Genomic DNA, 17,035 nt, shown 5'->3' with positions numbered 1-17,035 from the left:
AAAAAAAAAAAAAAAAAAAAAAAAAAAAAAAAAAAAGGGCTTTACTGGCACACAGCTGGTGCTCATCCACCTACGTAGTGCCTGTGGCTGCTTTCATGCTACAACAGCAGCTGAGCAGTTGCAGCAGAGATTGTATGGCCCACAAAATCAAAAGTAGTTAGCACTTGGCCCTTTATAGACAAGGCCTGTCAACCCCTGTTGTAGGGCACGTACCATGGGTCAGCCATTGCCTTCTGCCCTGTCCACATAATATCACATGTAACCCTTCCAGCAATTCTAGGAGATAGGGTCTATCAGCACTCCCATTTTACAGATAAGCAGGCTGAGGCAACAGAGAAGCCAAGTCATAATTGTTTAGCTATGGATATTGTGAAAAATTTTATGGATCATGGTTGTGTTGTGCAGGGTTTGTAGCAGTCTACACTATATCATCGTGTTGGCATTTGGACGTTCCAGCAAAGCCCATAGTAAAGACCTCTAGGGTTGCAATCAGCCTGATTAGAAAGGGAGTCTGTGTGTTCCTGCATTCCATTCTGTCTTTTAAAGATGGTGAAGACCTGGAAGCTGCAAGCTCAGGCTGCAGCAGCCAGGGAAATGAGGAACTGTGCTGGTCAGTGTTTAACAACCAGCTCTCCAAAACAAAACAAAACAATCCCCAGCCCTGGTTTGTAGCATTTGCTGATTTCCATGGTGTAGATGTTCCTGGCATGGCCAATTTCAAGCTAACAACGTGGCACCACTCAACACTGGGAAGAGATGGGCCTTAGCGTGCTGATGTATAATATTTCCGTCGCAGATACGTGAGACAGAAGCAGCCTCAGGAGCAGAGATAACAGGAAAAGGTAGTACTAGAATTAGAACGGGCTGGCATGGTGGCTCACGCCTGCAATCCCAGCACTTCGGGAGGCTGGGGTGGGAGGATTGCTCCAGCTCAGGAAAGTCAAGGCTGCAGTGTGCTGTGATCCCACCACTGCACTCCAGCCTGGGTGATGGAGTAAGACTCCATCTCAAACAAAAAAAGAAAAAAAAAATAAAGAAAAGACTTAGAATGACTTCAAGTATTTACCACCTTGTGTTTTTAAATATAGTTTCTTTAGTGGTAAATATATATGATTTAATTCTTACTAATGGCTGAGTTTAACAACTGGCTTGCAAAATTCCTGAAAAGATAATCTGCTCTCGTGAACCACACGAGCTCACTCCAGCGCCTGCTGGTTTCAGGGGCTCCCTAATCCTTTCTACATAAGAGATGGGGGATGGCCCCCAATAGGAGTGCCCCTTCCAACAGCCCTGCCACGGATGCTCTTTGGTTCCATCCTATGTAGGAGTTGCATCCTCCCCATAAAGTGAAGGAGGGTAGCCAGCCTCCAGCTGGTCCATACCCGTCTGATTGACTCTGCTGGGGCAGGGAAGGTCTCTGTGGCTCCCTGGTGGTGTCCTGAGATGCTTCCTTTCCAGCCACTGTGGGGCTGTCCTCTGCCTGCTCAGCTGCTTAGCCTGTGACTTGCTGCTGTGTCCACCCCTGCTCTGGCCCTTCTGTCGCCTTCCTGTCTCCACTTTATAGATGCTGAGCCAGACCTCTAGGCCCTGTTTAGAGCAAGGCACCATTGCAAACAAGGGTTTGCACATGGCACAGACACCCCATGGTGCAGAAGGAATCTCAGACAGGCTGGTGGGGGCTCCATCTTGGTCTTGATCAGATTTAGATGGGTTGAGGAGTCCCCTTTGTAGGCTGTGTTTCCCCAGAACCTGCCCGTCTCCTCCTGGCTGTGGTCCTTGGATGTCAGTCCTTGGCAGACTCAGGTGTGTCTGGTCATTGGCTCTGGGGACGCTTGGGGGATCCCTGTGGCTCTGGGAGGCAGAGAGTTCCTCATATTCCTACGCTCAGCTCCTCCAGGGAGCTGTGGCTTCCAGCCGGAGAGCAGCGGGTTGGAGGCCACCCAGTCCCCTGGATGAGCAGCAAGATCCCTTACACAGCTAGCCCAAGATGGAGTGCGTGGCCACAGACTGTGTGGCTGCCAGCCCCAGCCTGGGAGTCGTGGTGGCATGAGCTATCGAGGCAGGAATGTGACTGTGGGGAACCCAATGCCCTGGGCCTGGCCCTGGGGCTGGGCAAGAGTATGTGTGTACAAGTGGGGGTGAAGGGTGGGTGGGCAGAAACCAGAGCATCAGCCTCTCCTGCAGCCTGGCTCTGCACAGGGCTCAGGGTGGGAGCAGAGGGAAAGCAGCGCTTCCTCTCCCGGCCTTGTCCACCTGGCCAAGCCTCTCCTCTAAGCTCCAGCGTGCTGCTGCTGCTCTTCCAGTTCCCGCACCCTCCTTCCCCTCCTCCAGGAAGCCTCCCTGTAGGGCCTTCCAAAGGCCCACCCCATTCCATCCCACCCCACAGATGGCCTCTTCCTGGGGTGTCAGTGAGTCCACATTAATCCCTCTTTCCATAGTAACATCCTGAAGGTAGGAGATGCTGTCCGATGCACCTTTCCTGTTCTTTGCCCTGAGACCTTAGGACTGGGTACTGCACATGTGGCTTAGGGCAAGGGAATGCTGGTGATTCATTACATGTGATAAATCTTCATTGGGTGGCCACCACATGCCCAATATTAGACTGGGTGCAGGGGATAAAGGAGTGTGCATGCCTTGCCTGCATACCTGGAGGGTGGATGCAGGGGAGAAGCTGGGAGAGGATGGGTAGGGGGCTGCTGCTGAAGTCTGGGCAGTCAAGGAGGTACCCATGCCTCAGAGATGATGCAGCTGTAGGAAGAGCCCAAGTTAGCTCATTCGAGAAGGCACTCCAAACAGAGGACATCCTGTGTAAAGGCCCTGTGGCAGAGGGAATACAATGGGGTGAAGACATTTACAGAAGGCCAGAGGGGAGGAGTATTATTTAATAAGAGCCTGGAGAGATGAAAGAGTTAAATCGGGTGCCCGCCAAAGACTGTGGGGTGTCATTTCATTCAGTTTTCACTGCTAGTTCTCTACAGGGCACAGTTCCCCCCCAGCCTGGCCCCAGGGGACATTGGGCAATGTCTGGAGACATTTTTAGTGTCGTAACTCAGTGGAGTAACCCTGCTGGTGTGAGCAGGTAGGGGGTGAGGGGGTTTGGGAGTGAGGGGGTTTGAGGGTGTGGGGGCTTGGTAGTGTCCTGACTGCCAGAGAGTCAAATCAGAGGCCACGGCGGGCCAGGAGGGAGGGGTGGCCTTCCCTCTGCTCCTGGGGTCTAATGGGGATACGTGGAGAGTCCTGGCTCCCCTAGGAGGGCCAGTGGGCCAGAGGATGTAAGGATGTTGGCCAGGCGTGCGGGTGGAATTTTGCCCAGGCGTGAATCAGGGCGGTACCAAGAGGGACTGAGCTTAGTGGCTTCCCTCAGCCTGGCTCTGGGGGGGTGTGTCTCCCCTGGTTCCCCGGTGATGCTTCTTCCCAGCAATCCTCATCTGTCTCCCTGAGGTAATGGAAAAGGTCTACACTTGGGTGGCAGATGGGGTGAGGGTGGGCAGGGGGCTCTGGGCCAGGTTTGGTGCGGCTGGGCCCCTCCTCCGGAGCCAGGTCAGGTTTTGGAGCGGAGGCAGTGTGAGGGGCATTTCCAAAGGGAGTGCTGCTTCCCCAGCCTGCAGGACAGGGCCTGCTGGGGGCCATGCACTCAATGAGGCCCGCATGGAAATCCTGAGGAGGCAGATGCTGCTTCTGATTGCAGGCAGGAGGCCCTGCCCTTGGACAGAGACCCAGAACATGCTGCCAGAACCCTAGACAGAGGCCTTGGGAGTGGTGCTGACAGGGGCCTGGGGAGGGGGCCATCTGGAGGAGGTGTGAGGTGAGTGGGGATGTGCACTGGCAGCCATCCGCAATCAGGGAGGTCCCTGCAGTGCTGGGAGGGAGAGGAAGGATGGGGCCCTGGAGCTGGAGGCGCCTCCCTCCCTACACTTACCCTAGCACCCTACCTGCGGCTGTGGCACCTGTGTGTGGCCAGACCGAGGTGGAGGGAATCGTAGAGTCCGTCCCACCTGCCCACAGCTAAGTCCACCCCCACCCTCCCTACTTCTGCTGCTCCCACCCCTTGCGCTGGCCCCAGAGCTGGAGGGGAGGGAGATGCAGGCATCACGCATTGTTTCACCTGGGAGCTGGCCAAGCCCTATTTCCGGTGTCCTAACCTGCCCTTCCTTAGTGTCCCTGCCTCTCAAGCCTAGGTGACCTCCTGGGCCCCTAGATCTGGCCTTGGGTTTGGGGTTGCATACGCTGCAGCCAGGGGGCTGCTCTTCAGTCATTCACTGCTGGGCTTGATGCTCCCTCCAGCAGGATGCCAGCACTGCAGGGCCAGGGCCAGGCCAAACACCTCTCCTGGCAGGGGCCCAGGGCTTCCACACCTGTCACAAGGGAGGATTTCAGGCCTTTGGGTCCTTCCTTGCATGTGGTATGACACCTCTCCCTGTTCATGTGTGTGTGTGTGTGTGTGAGAGAGAGAGAGAGTGTGTGTGTGTGTGTGTGTGTGTGAGAGAGAGAGAGAGAAATAAATGGAGAGAGAGAGAGAGAAAGAAATTGAGAAAGAGAGAGAGAAAGAGAAACTCCATGAACAAACCACCACTGCCTGGAGGCACTGGGAGAGGCCTTCGCTGGCTTGCTTGATTCTTACTGAAATGTCCACTTTTATACCTTGGAATCATTTTGAGCAAATATGGGCGATGTGAACACTACTCCCAGCACAGGACAAACTTGATAGTTTATGACATGTCCCCTCCCCAAGCCCTGTGCCTTATTTCTCTGATTAGATCATTGATAGCTAACATTTCTTGAGCATTTACCGTGAGCCAGATAGTGTGCTAAGAACTATATGTCCTCTATCTTCTTTAATAATCAAAGCAGCTCTCTAAAATAGATACTGTATAATTATCCCAAATTTATAAAGTGATCGATTCAGAGAAGCTAAGCAACTTGCCCGAAGTCACACAGCCGGTAGTAGTAAATGGCAGGGCCAGAACTGGAGCCCGACGAATCTGGTGTCAGAGCCCGTATTGAAGTTGTGCCTAAAGGAAGAGGAGAGTTACTGCGTCTCCCTGTTAGAAATGGGGATGTCCTGTGGTGGAGGCAGAGCCCACTCAGGATAGCTGTACCTTGGAGAGTCCCCTGAGAGAACAGAGGAATTCGGTCTTTCCCAAGTGTGTGTTTTGCAGGCCCTTTGCAGCGATGGAGCAGAGGAAGGGAGGCCCAGCCTGCCTTGAGGATGCAATTCTTTGTTGACCCAGAGTGACCATGGCAGGCTTTGCTCAGGTGTCCTAAGATGACGTGAAGATGGGGAGGCCTGGGATGGCTGAGAGCACCTCTGGCTGGGGAACAGTGTGAGCTTACTGTGGGAGTGAGTGGGTCTGGCACAGCTTTGAGGAGCGTGGTTTGCCTGAAATCAAGAGCGGGGTTTGGGGGAAGAAAGCCTTGGTGTTGGATGGGGAAGATAGGACGGGTCACTGGGGGTCTGACCAGGAGAAGGCTGGACTGGACCTTTCAGGCCATTGAAGGATTCAGGCTGAGAAGCTGCACAGTGACAGAGGGTGATGGAGCTGGTTTTGGCTTGGGGATGGGCTGGCCACAGGTGGGAGAACAGGTGTCCAGGGAGGCTTCTTGGACAAGGGGCTCTGGGACTGGGCTCTGAAGGTGGGCATGGTTTGGAGCAAGGGCACAGTCGTGGCAGTAATGTCTTGTGTTGGGAGGCCCTGGGGGAGTTTGTAGCTTCAGAACCTGGGGAGAGTTTGAAATTCTTGGAAAATGATTCTAGGGTGAAGCGCAGGGTGGCCCAGCAGAAGAATCCTGGGAACTGGCCATTGTGGGTGGGCCTGGGTGAGATGAATGGGCCATCTGAGGAAGAAGCCAGGGTTTTTTTTCAAGGGTGTGTAAACATTTGTGAGATGTGGGAGTGAACAAGGAAGTGGAGCAGAGACCGCCTTACTACCTAACCCCACCCTCTGAAATGGAGCAGGTGACAATTTGGGTAGCAGGCAGGTGGGAGAGGAAAGGAGAGGAGAGAGGCACTTGGAGAAATCTGAGTGAGTGCAGAGGGAGCAGACAGCCTGGGGTGTCTAGTAACTGCCCCCATTCTGCCCAGTCCCTCTGTAGGCTGTGGCTTGGGCACTTGAGAGCTGGGGGTCTGGCCCAGGGAAGTGGTCTGGTCTTGGTGCTCCCCAAAGTGGTTTGTGGCTCAGTGGTTGGAGCCCAGTGCTAATGAGGGCGAGATGGCAGAGCTGACCATCTAGCTTTATACACAGTAAATGGACAGCTTGGCTTCTGAGCCTGATGGCCCACCCACTCCTGTCCCCATCCCTGGCCTCAGCCTGAGCCCTGCTCACCCTCAGCAGAGTGGGAACTGGTGAGAGATGGTTGGTGTGTGGTACAGCTTCCTCCAGAGCTTGGGACCCAGCTCGATGTGTAGCAGGGGGAGGCAGAGATGGGGACCCAGAGATGCTGGCCTGAACCTCCACATTTCAGTTCCACTGGACTTGTCCCTAGTGGGCAGATGCCCATTTGATTCACTCCTGGAGAGCCCCTTAGAGGGCTTCCTTCTAATCTGTTTGGCTGGAACAAAACAAAAAATTTTGTTCTGGCTCATCTAGTCTTCACTAGAGAGGGAGAAGAATTTCCCACAGCCTTTGGTGCTTTGACATTAGAGTCTGGATATTCTTTTTTTTTTTCTTTTGGGACAAGGTCTCATCTTGTTACCCAGGCTGGAGTGCAATGGCACGATCTCGGCTCACCGCAGCCTCCACCTCCTGGTTTCAAGCAATTCTCCTGCCTCAGCCTCCCGAGTAGCTGGGATTACAGGCGCGCGCCACTATGCCCAGTTAATTTTTGTATTTTTAGTAGAGATGGGGTTTCACCTTGTTGACCAGATGGTCTCGATCTCTTGACCTCGTGATCCACCCGCCTCGGCCTCCCAAAGTGCTGGGATTATAGGCATGAGAGTGTGGATATTCTTTAGGAGAGGATGAGCTCCCCAGAGTGAAATTAGAGGCTGATGGCTCAGCTTTCAGCAGCCGAGAGATCTCCTGGTCCTGGGACCCAACTCTCTGGGCTAGTCTCCCTGGCACCCCTAGGTCTGCAGGCAGAATTTGCCATAACCAGCTTCATGTCTCTAGGGCGGTGTGGTGGACGACAGTAGTGAAGATTCCATGTCCGTCTCCACCTTGAGCTTCGGTGTCAACAGACCCACGATTTCCTGCATATTTGACTGTAAGTGAGGCTTCAAGGCATCTGTGGGGTGATGGGGTGTGTCACCTTATGCTTCCGTTTGGATGACGTTATATGGTCAGGTATGTATGTGGGGCTCTGGGGAGCCGAGTCTGTGTGCTTTTTGGTGGGTCAGTGTCTTCTGGTGTGTGTGTGTGTGTGCCTGTCTGTGTGGTATGTCCACCCACTCGAGTCTGAGATCGGGCATTTAAGGCCGTGTGCTCTGTGGCTGCTCCCCTTGTCTATTTGGCCTTCCCTCCTCCCTTCCTCCTCCTCTACCTCTTCTCCCCCAGCCCCAGCCTGGCCCAAGGACACATTAATTAGTCAGGTGTCCGCCTTCAAGCTGTGGTCTGCTCTGACCTGGCACAGTGGCCTGTGTGGCTTCCCTCATTCAGCCCCTCTGTCTGCTGCCCTTTCTAGGGACAGACTCCACCTCCCCCTGAGCCTCAGCTCTAAACTACCCCAGCCACTCACTCTGGCACCTCTGTTTTTTCCTTGGTAAAGATGGGAACCGCTACCATCTACGCTGCTACATGTACCAGGCCCGGGACCTTCCTGCGATGGACAAGGACTCTTTTTCTGGTAAGTGGGAGAGAGACAGGAGAGCCAGAGAGCTGAGAATGAGACATCTGGCTTTCCGGCAACAAGGGGTGCTATTTGCTGGGTGCATGGAGGTGGGTCCTGGCATCTGGGTCCTGTGGCTTCTTGGTCATCATTGCAGCAAACTCGTGTCCATGGTCTGCTGGATTCCTTGGGAGGATCAGGCTTCGCTGAGTGTCCTCTCCTTCCTGAAAGCCCCTCTGACCTTGGGTCCTGCTGCCAGTCTCTGCAGGGTCTCCTGCAGCCTCCTCCCTGACCTGCTTCTACCTGATGCTCTGTTGTCCTCTAAGCCTGATACTCCAAGAAGTCTTGTCTGCGTCCTCTCTTTGGGCACTGGGTCCCTCCACTTCTCCACCTCCACTCACCTCAGTTCGTCCTGTGCAAGCCTCCATGTGATCTTGCTCCCCAACTTCCCCCACCAAGTTCCAGGCTGCCTCTGTATTTCCTGCCATGGCCCTGGGGTTGGCAGCCGTCTGTTACCCAGGCTGGAAGTTCTCAGTCACTCAGTCCTAAGGATTCTGCCTCCTGAATCCCTCTCAGATCTGTTCCCTCCTCTCTAATGTCACACTGCCATCTGACACTGACCTTGCCCCTCTGTATCTAGGTCATTCTGGTTATCTCCTGGCCTCTTTGCCACCTTCTGCACTGCCCCAGACACGTCTTGTTACTTCTCTCCCCTGATTTCAAGTATAGACACTGACAGGTAACCTCCAGCTCTTCAGCGCAGCACACAAATCCCTTGTGATCTGACCCTGTGGTTGCCACCTGGTTTACCTTTTGCTCATGGCCTTCTCTCCAGTAGCTCCAGCTCCAACTTCTGTCCACATTGCCCACACCTGGCCTTTGCCCTCAGTGCTGTCTCTGTCTAGAATGCATTTGCCCCCTATTTCTAACCAGCAAACTTTTGGTCATCCTTCAAGACCCAGTCCACATGCCCTCTGACTTCCCCAAGCTGAGCTGGTTGCCCTTTCCTCAGCACTTGGCCAGCTCCTCACCAGCACCTCCCTTGGAGGTCTTCCCCACTGCACAGATCAACAGTGGTCTATCTCTGCCACCTCCTTCCTGCTCTGACCACGAGCTCCCCCAGGAAGGGGCCTCATCTTACCTTTGAACCTGCGGCACTTGATGGCTAAAGAACAAACACTTGGCCAGGTGCAGCTGGCTCATGCCTGTAATCCTAGCACTTTGGGAGGCCGAGGCGGGCAGATCACGAGGTCAGGAGATGGAGACCATCCAGGAGAACACAGTGAAATCCCGTCTCTACTAAAAATACAAAAATTTAGCTGGGTGTGGTGGCACACACCTGTGGTCCCAGCTACTTGGGAGGCTGAGGCAGGAGAATCGCTTGAACCCGGGAGGCAGAGGTTGCAGCGAGTGGAGATCGCACCACTGCACTCCAGCCTGGGTGACAGAGCGAGACTCTGTCTCAAAACAAAACAAAAGAACAAACTCTTGCTAAGTGCTCATTATGTGCTCAGACATTTTGCTGACATTATTTCATGTAACCCTTACAATGAAGTTGGTTACCAACATCCCCATTTTATAGGTGAAGAAGCAGTGACTCGGATAGCTTAACTAAATGCTTGCATTAAATTAGCTACCAAGTGACAGAGCGGGGAATGGAACCCAAGGCTCTCACCATCTGAGTGCCTGCTGTTTGGTTGAGTAGAACTGAGTTCCATGGGAGTGACCTCCTGGTCACCGCATGTCTCTGCAGCTGATGGTCGTCTGCCCGGCTTCCTTGCTGGTCCACTCTCCTCCCTGGTGTGGGGTCCAGTCCTCGTCCTCCTCTCCAGCAGCTGCGGTTTTCACTCTGGCCCATCCTCCAGCTTCGTGCAGCCAGGGGCAGGGTGGATGAGGACGTTTTACCCCGTTTTGCTTTGGGCCAGGGTCCTGAGAGCTCCCTCTGTGAGTGTCTTCAGCACTAGCCTGCCAGATGGGTCTCAGCAGTAGCTACTTCCTAGGAAACTTGTCCAGGAGTCTGACAATTAGAACTTACTCTGAGAAAAAGGACATGGACGAACTTATAGCTTTGCTTCCTCTCCCTTCCCAGGAGGGCATGAGAGGTGGGGGTGCAGGGAGTGGATTTGTAAGAGGTGGGTGGCCAGGTGGGACCCAGACAGAAGCCCCCCTGTCCTCTGTAGGCCCTGCTGGCTGAGGACCCGGCAGAGAGGGGAGGGAGCTCCTCCAAGGGCCCAGCGCTGGGAGCCTGTGCTGGAGAAGGCACTGGCAGGGCAGCGGGGCACTGGTCTGCGGAGACGTCACACTTTCCATCCTGGCCCCACCCCCTCCCCCAAATAAACATCCCTTGAGCTTTGAGGGCACTGCCCAGGGCTTCCTCAGAGGCCACTGGCTTCTGAATGAAAGGCCCGATTGAGCAGCTGCTGGAAAGGAAAACAGCAGCCGACATGGGTGAACCTATAAAACCCAGAGTGTTTATTTTCACTCCCAAACCCTAAACCAAAGCAATTTCTCCCCTGGAACTGACCCTGGGGTGGCTGGCGGCTGGAGGCTGTGCATGGCCACCGGCTGGCATTTCTCTGAGGAAACTCATGTGTGAATCCGGAATGTCTGGGGCCAGGGGAGGGCCTGGCACAGTGTCTGTCGCTGGTGCAGCTTCCAGCTGCCTGCCGGGTGTCTGGGGCAGAGAAGGCCGTCTTAAGCCACTCTCCCGGCACCTCTGACCTGTGGCTCTCTGGGCCTTTCCCCGGGGGACTCCCACAGTCCCATGCTGTGCTCTTTGCTTCTCTCTATATGGTGGGTCTTGGGGCTGCCTGGACACCGGGGCCATGGCTGCTCCTTCTGGTCAAGCATTTGAGGAGATAGGCAGGGGTTGCCTAGAAAATACTTGTTGAATAATACTGAATTTGGGAGGAGGCTTTCCTGGAGATACTGCCATCGAGATGGCCGGAGGGTTGCACCTTGGGTGGGGTTCGAGTGTATGGCTGGAATATCAATTCTCTGGACCAATGGAAGGGTGTCTGTGGCATGTGCTTGTGTGTTTATTAATGTGTGTGCCCTGTGCAGCAATTAGGCATAAAAAACATAAAATGATGCTTAATTCAATGACTTCTTTTTTTTTTTTTTTTTTTTTTTTTTTTTTTTTTTTTTTTTTTTTTTTTTTTTTTTTAATTTTTTCTTTTTTTTTTTTTTTTTTTTTTTTTTTTTATTTTGATCCAAATAAAGTCTACGTGTTGCAACTGGTCAGTACATCTTCTGAGTCTTTTTTGATCTAGAGATTTTCTTTTTCTTTTAGTTTTTTTGAGGCAGAGCTTAGCTCTTGTTGCCTAGGCTGGAGTGCAATGGTGTGATTTCGGCTCACTGCAGCCTCTGCCTCCCAGGTTCAAGCAGTTCTTCTGCCTCAGCATCCCAAGTAGCCGTGGCTACAGGCACCCACCACCCTGCCTGGTGAGTTTTTTGTATTTTTAGTAGAGATGGGTTTCACCATGTTGGCCAGGCTGGTCTGGAACTCCTGACCTCAGGCAATCCACCCGCTTCGGCCTCCAGAGTGCTGGGATTACAGGCGTGAGCCACCGCACCCGGCCAGTTCAATGACGACTTTTTGTTGTTGGGGTGAGGTTGCCACTGCTTTGTGAACATCTTTTGTACGTACTGGGTTTGCTTTGAAATGAAAAGCTATGACTTGAGAGGACTTATAATGCTTCACCCACACCACACCTCGCTCCGTCCTGCCCACCCCTTTGGTGTGGAGTGGGTAGCATTACTTCCCTGAAGGGCAGCCTGAGCTGAGCTGCTCTTCATTGTCGATTGGTGCTTCTCAAAGGAAATGGGGAGACAGGTGTCGGTTTGGCCCCCTCTGCCAGCTGAGAATGGCTGTTGTGGTGGCAGGGATCATAAGCTCTGCTTATAGAACTGCCTGCCTGGATGGAGGACCCTCAGGCCATTCTTTCATGAGGTCACCACATTCCAGGGATGGCCCTTAGCTTAGGAGGGGCCCTGAAACTCCTCTTTGAGGGCCTCCCAGGTCACTGGGCTCAGGGGATCCAACTTGCCTAACCAAGCCAATGAGAGACGACTGGTAGACCAGTGCCACATCATTTATTAATTTACAGGGGTGAGTACCTCTCAAGAAAGTAGAAGGTCCGGTGCCCTCTTTGCTGGCTTTACAGCTCCAGGTGAGGTCACAGCGGTGGGCCAGGTAGGTGGTCCTGTGGGATGGTCCTGCCACACCAGGCCGTAGTGAGGTCTGATGAGCCAGAGCTGCCCACGGCTGGGGCCGTGTCTCAGTGACCAGTGCCTGAGTTTCCCTCAGATTCAGACTCAGTCCTGGGTGGTGCTAGAGGTTTCTTGCTTTTGGGTTTCCCAAGTCTGAACTCCAGCCTCCCCTCCCAACCCCTTTACTAGCACAGCTTTTTTGTTAAGGTTGGCTCTGGCTGGGGCAATCCACCAGACAAGCTTAAGGAGGTGTTTTCCAAAGTGCATTGGAGGCTTGTGAAATGCTCCACTTAAAAAGGGTTCCTGAGTAAGAGAGACTGGGAAACACTGCATGCTTAGAGATTTACAGCGCACAGTGGCGTATGAGAGGCTCTGAGGCGGCTGCAGGGAAGGAGCCTGCTTAATCTGTTTAAGCACTCATTAGCTCCCCAGAGAACCCGACACTCAAAGAACACATTTTGGGAAACTGATCTACAGGATTCAGTCCAAATTGCTCTGCAGGACTCCAGGACCATTTGTGATCTGCACCTCCTCCCCTCCTGCCTCCTTGGGCCCCACGGCCCTGGTGCTCCCTTTGTCCCCTCAGCCAGACCAACGCCTTGCTGTTCCCCAAGTGCCTAAAGTCTCTATTGTGTTTGCCCATGCCATACTTGTGCTTGGAATGCCCCCTTTTCCTTTGTCTGCATGGGGTACCTCGTCATCCTTGAGACCTGCTTTGGGAAGCCTGACTTGATGCCGGCAGGCGACATCGGGCGCTCCTCACCCTGGCACCTGTGTACTCTGCTATTAAGTAGCACATCACCTTGTACTATACCTGCTGTTTAGGTTACAATTTCCAACCAGTAGTCACACTCTTAAGAGCTTAGATTGTGTCTCATTCATCTTCGTATTCCTAGCACTTGTGGTAACCTCCCACAGGGTAGCCAATCAATAATTCTATAGTGAATGAAGGATGCATTACAAGTAACGCTAGCGTGAACGTCTTTGTACATACATCTAGCTTTCTGGCTAATCTGGATGACTACCAGGAATATGGGAAAAGGGCATAAACCGTTTTATGTTTTTCAGGGCCTAGTGCCCAATTGCTTTTCTGAAGGGTTGCTGAATTGCTTCCAGCAATAAAGGAGAGTACCTATTTCATCAACTCTTTGCCCACACTGGCTTTTATAATTTTGAACAATTTTTCTTAATTTTATAGGAAAACTATTGCTGGAGTATAGTTTTAATTTGCATTGCCTTGATTATTGGCAATCGATCCCATGCTCTCTGAAGGGCTCTTTCCTATGAGGTGGTGGGGTGGAAGGAGCACTGGACTAGGAGTCAGGGGGTCTAGTCCTGGCCACATATGATCATGGCTGAGTGACTTAGTCTTCCCCAGGCAAAGTTCCCTTTTCTGAAAAATGGGGTGATGCTTCCCACTCTGTCCCCATCCCTGGTGGTTGGTGGCAAGGCCCAGGAGGAAAGCTTAGCGTATTGTGAATGCAGAAGGTCTCCCTGGAGCTCCAGGAAGGTCTGAGCAGCAGGGCTCAGCCCCAACAGCCTGGTGAAGGGCTCTGGATCCAGCCAAAGAATCATCTGCCTGGGGCCTTGTGACTGGTCCCTGGCTCCCTTGTGGTGATAGAGTTAGGTAGAATCCTTGTGTGCTCATGGCTGAATCCTCCCCGGGGCAGCCATGGTCCTCAGAGCTGCAATCCAAAGTGCTTGCCTTAGCGAGGGCACGCTGCTCACTGCATATGGCTTGTGGGTGTGGCCCTGGGGAGAGCCTTAGGCAGTGATGCACGTGCAAAACCCAGCCCCTCACCTTCCCCTCAACCCCTTTTTGGGAATCTGCCTCTCCCTCCTCTTGGCTTTCCTGGAAGAGGGATTTGTCTGTGAGTGTGTCTGGCTGTCCTTCATCTGACCACCTTGCTCTAGCAACACCCCTAATCCCCTTTTTTCTTTTTCTTTTTGAGGGGTGGGGTCCTGTGCAGGGAGAGACCTGGCCCCTGCACACAGTAGCCCAGTGTCTGAGGCCTCAGGCTTCCAGGCCTGCTCTTTACAATGCCTTTGTTGTGTGTTTTTTCCTCCCATGGGCGGGCGGGGCACGTGTGTAGGTCTGGGTGATTTTTGTTTGAAAGCCACCCCCTCCCCGTTCTTCCCCCAGCGCTGAGCTCATTGCCTGGGCTGATGGGGCTGCTGGAAGGAGTCAGCCTGCTCGGGGGCCAGCGTGGGGGGTGCTGCCAACACCAATACAGCGTGCACAGCCGCTACAATGTGCAATTGTGATCTTTGTGTAAACGCGGTCGGTCTGGGGCCCGTGCGCTTATAAAAATAAAGCGTAGGGAAGCACGGGGCGGGGCAGGAACAAAAGGGGCTTTTTCGCTGCCTCTCTAATATGGTTTTATTTATCGGAACGCGCCCTCCTTCCCTTACTGGAACCAGGAGAGGTTCTCTGCCGAGCTTGGAGCTGATGGTATCACAGCCAGACAGTTTCATTAAATGCACAGATGCCGCTGGGCCCTGCCAGGGGCAGGAGGGAAAGGGCTCCGGGCCAGCCCTGCCAGGGCTGGTACATGGAAGGGGGAGCCCCATGCCAGGGAGGCTCCCACCAAGTGGGGGTAGAGAGATGTGGTGGGCAGTTCTTTTTGGCTTCTTCTGCTGCCCAGGGTCTGGCTCAAAACCATTTTCCTGCAGGAAGTCCTCCATGATTTGTGCCTGATAGCCGCCACGCTGATCCCAGGCTGGTGACTGCCTTCTATTAACCAGACCCAGCATTGCTTAGCCCATGGGTGCCCATGGCTGAGTCTGCCCCTTAACTTAGATACTCCCTGCTCTTAAAAGCAGTTCTTCAGGCAACAGGCACAACCTTGGACCCCACTCTCTCCATCCCGATGGGTTTCCTGCCATTGTGACCCCAACCTTCCTGTCTCTTTCCTGGCCACTCCTTGCCAGTCCCTCTTTCTGCCATCTGTGCAGTGGCTGTGGTGTGCCACTTCATCTTCTTGTAGCCAGGGAGCCTGCCCTGCCTTTCTCCCCTTTGTGCAGAAGCCCTATCTCCCCATCCCAGCCCCTGGGCTGTGCTTGAACCTGCATCCTTCTGAGGCCAGCGACACAGAGGCCATTACCTCTGAAGTCACTGAGGCCCTCTTGAGGTCACATGGGGAGTGACTGGCAGTGCTAGGGCTGGACCATGGGGCTCAGAGGGCACAGGCCATTGCAGAGTGGAGCAGGGTGCCAAGGGTATAGAGTGTGGGGTTAGGCACTGGACTCAGCCCTCAAGGTGACATCCCATTAGGAGGAGCTGAAGGGAGCCCTCTCCTCCAAGCCCTCTGTGCCTCTCCCAAGTTATATGCACTCAGTCCCTCTCCTGCACTGGTTTCTCAAATGTGGTCCCAGAAGGCAGCATTAGCATCACTTTCGGGAATTTGTTAGAAATGCACATTCTCAGGCCCACCCCAGCCCTGTTGAATCCAAGTCTCTGGGGGCAGGGCCCAGCAGTCTAATGAGCCTTCCAGATGATTCTGCAGCATGCTCATATTTGAGAACCACTGCCCTAGAGTCTGCTCCAGTGACACCCACTTGCCTTTGGGACAAGGCAGAGGGAATGACCTGTGGGTGGGTCCCAGGCTGGTGTGGCAGGAGTTTGGGGACAGCAGGGAGCTGCGGGGGCCTCTGGGTTTCTCTCACACCACCACTGCTGAATAGCTGTGAGTCTGTGTACTTCCCGTTAGCACCCCACACCCATCTAGGCCACCATTGTTCCTCCTTGGACCACTGGAGTGGCCTCGGAACCAGAACTGGGTCTCTCTAGGCCTCCTCATGCTCCATGTTCTCCATGTGGCAGCCAGAGTGAGTGTGTTGAAAGGCAGACCTAGCCACGTCAGTCTGGTGGCATCCCAGAGCTCACAGACACCAGCAGCTCTGCTCTGCTCCCCCTTCCTCAAGGAAGCCAGATCCCTCCCTAACACATTTCACTGCATTTTATATCTATTCTTCAAGGCTTTGAACCAAATGGTAACTTTACATTTGCTTGTGTGGATCTTTTATATTTAGTTCAAATTGTATTCTCAGCCCCTAGCCCCTACCCTGGCATACAGAAAGCACTCAATACCTGCTTGTTGGATGGATGGATGGATGGATGAATGAACAGACCATACAGGCACTCACTTCCCCCAGCTGAACCTTGCTTCCAGCAGCCAGCTCAGGAAGCAGCTCAAAAGGGGATGTTCTCTGGATCTTGTGCCCATTTGCCAGGACCCAGGTTCCAGTTCCCCACCATGGCCCCCAGTTGGCTTCATGGTGGGCCTAGGAGAGCCCCATGGGGAAGATGAATCCCAGCATGAATGTTTTTGCTCCAGAGCGGCAGCCACAGCCCTGTTCCAGCTTTGTGGCCCCACATGGCTCTGGAGCAGACATCTCTCACGGCCCCTGCTGTGTCCTCTCTCCCTACCCCATCTCCCTCCCACGCAGATCCCTATGCCATCGTCTCCTTCCTGCACCAGAGCCAGAAGACAGTGGTGGTGAAGAACACCCTGAACCCCACCTGGGACCAGACGCTCATCTTCTATGAGATCGAGATCTTCGGCGAGCCAGCCACAGTTGCTAAGCAGCCGCCCAGCATTGTGGTGGAGCTGTACGACCACGACACTTACGTGAGTCTGCCTGGCTCCTGCCTCGTCCTTCACAGGGAGGGACCATGCTGCAAAGTGGGGTCTCCAGGGACTCGTGGCTGCCCAACCAGATGGCCTCTCCCCTAACTCCGTAGGCTCTAGAGCAGTTAAAACCGTTTTAGAGTAATGAAATATGGACTGCTAGCACAGGTGCCTCCCCACAGCAGACACTGATCATCAGTGAGAGGGAGCATATCTGGAAAAGGCGCTTGGTTGTGGGCCAGGGGCGTGGGTTTTCTCTGCCTCTGCCTTGCCTGTGTGATCTGGGGCCAGTCCCTTCTCATCGAGGAGCTGCGTGGAATCCTTAAATGTACATCGAGCACTTGCGTGACTGGTTGAGTGGCCCCGCACTTGGGGTTCTGCTTAGGTGGGAGCCGAGACACCCACACAGTGGAGAATCCTCCATGTGA

The 17,035-nt window shown here is 53.7% G+C and overlaps 1 protein-coding gene across 27 annotated transcripts in view; it reads left to right on the top strand.

Annotated features, from left to right (window-relative positions):
- DYSF (dysferlin) overlaps nucleotides 1-17,035 on the top strand; it is a 231,859-nt gene that overhangs the window by 128,281 nt on the left and 86,543 nt on the right. For all 27 annotated transcript variants that reach the window (XM_037736130.1, XM_037736135.1, XM_037736134.1 and 24 more), the window contains 3 exons: nucleotides 7,110-7,203; nucleotides 7,705-7,782; nucleotides 16,426-16,607. In XM_037736130.1, the coding sequence (XP_037592058.1) occupies nucleotides 7,110-7,203; nucleotides 7,705-7,782; nucleotides 16,426-16,607 (354 nt within the window). The remainder of the gene's footprint in view (nucleotides 1-7,109; nucleotides 7,204-7,704; nucleotides 7,783-16,425; nucleotides 16,608-17,035) is intronic.

The sequence above is a fragment of the Cebus imitator genome, unplaced genomic scaffold (genome assembly GCF_001604975.1).
Source record: "Cebus imitator isolate Cc_AM_T3 unplaced genomic scaffold, Cebus_imitator-1.0 Scaffold23, whole genome shotgun sequence".
NCBI lineage: Eukaryota > Metazoa > Chordata > Mammalia > Primates > Cebidae > Cebus > Cebus imitator.
Note: the sequence above shows the minus strand (reverse complement) of the source record. Positions and strands in the feature narration are given on the sequence as shown.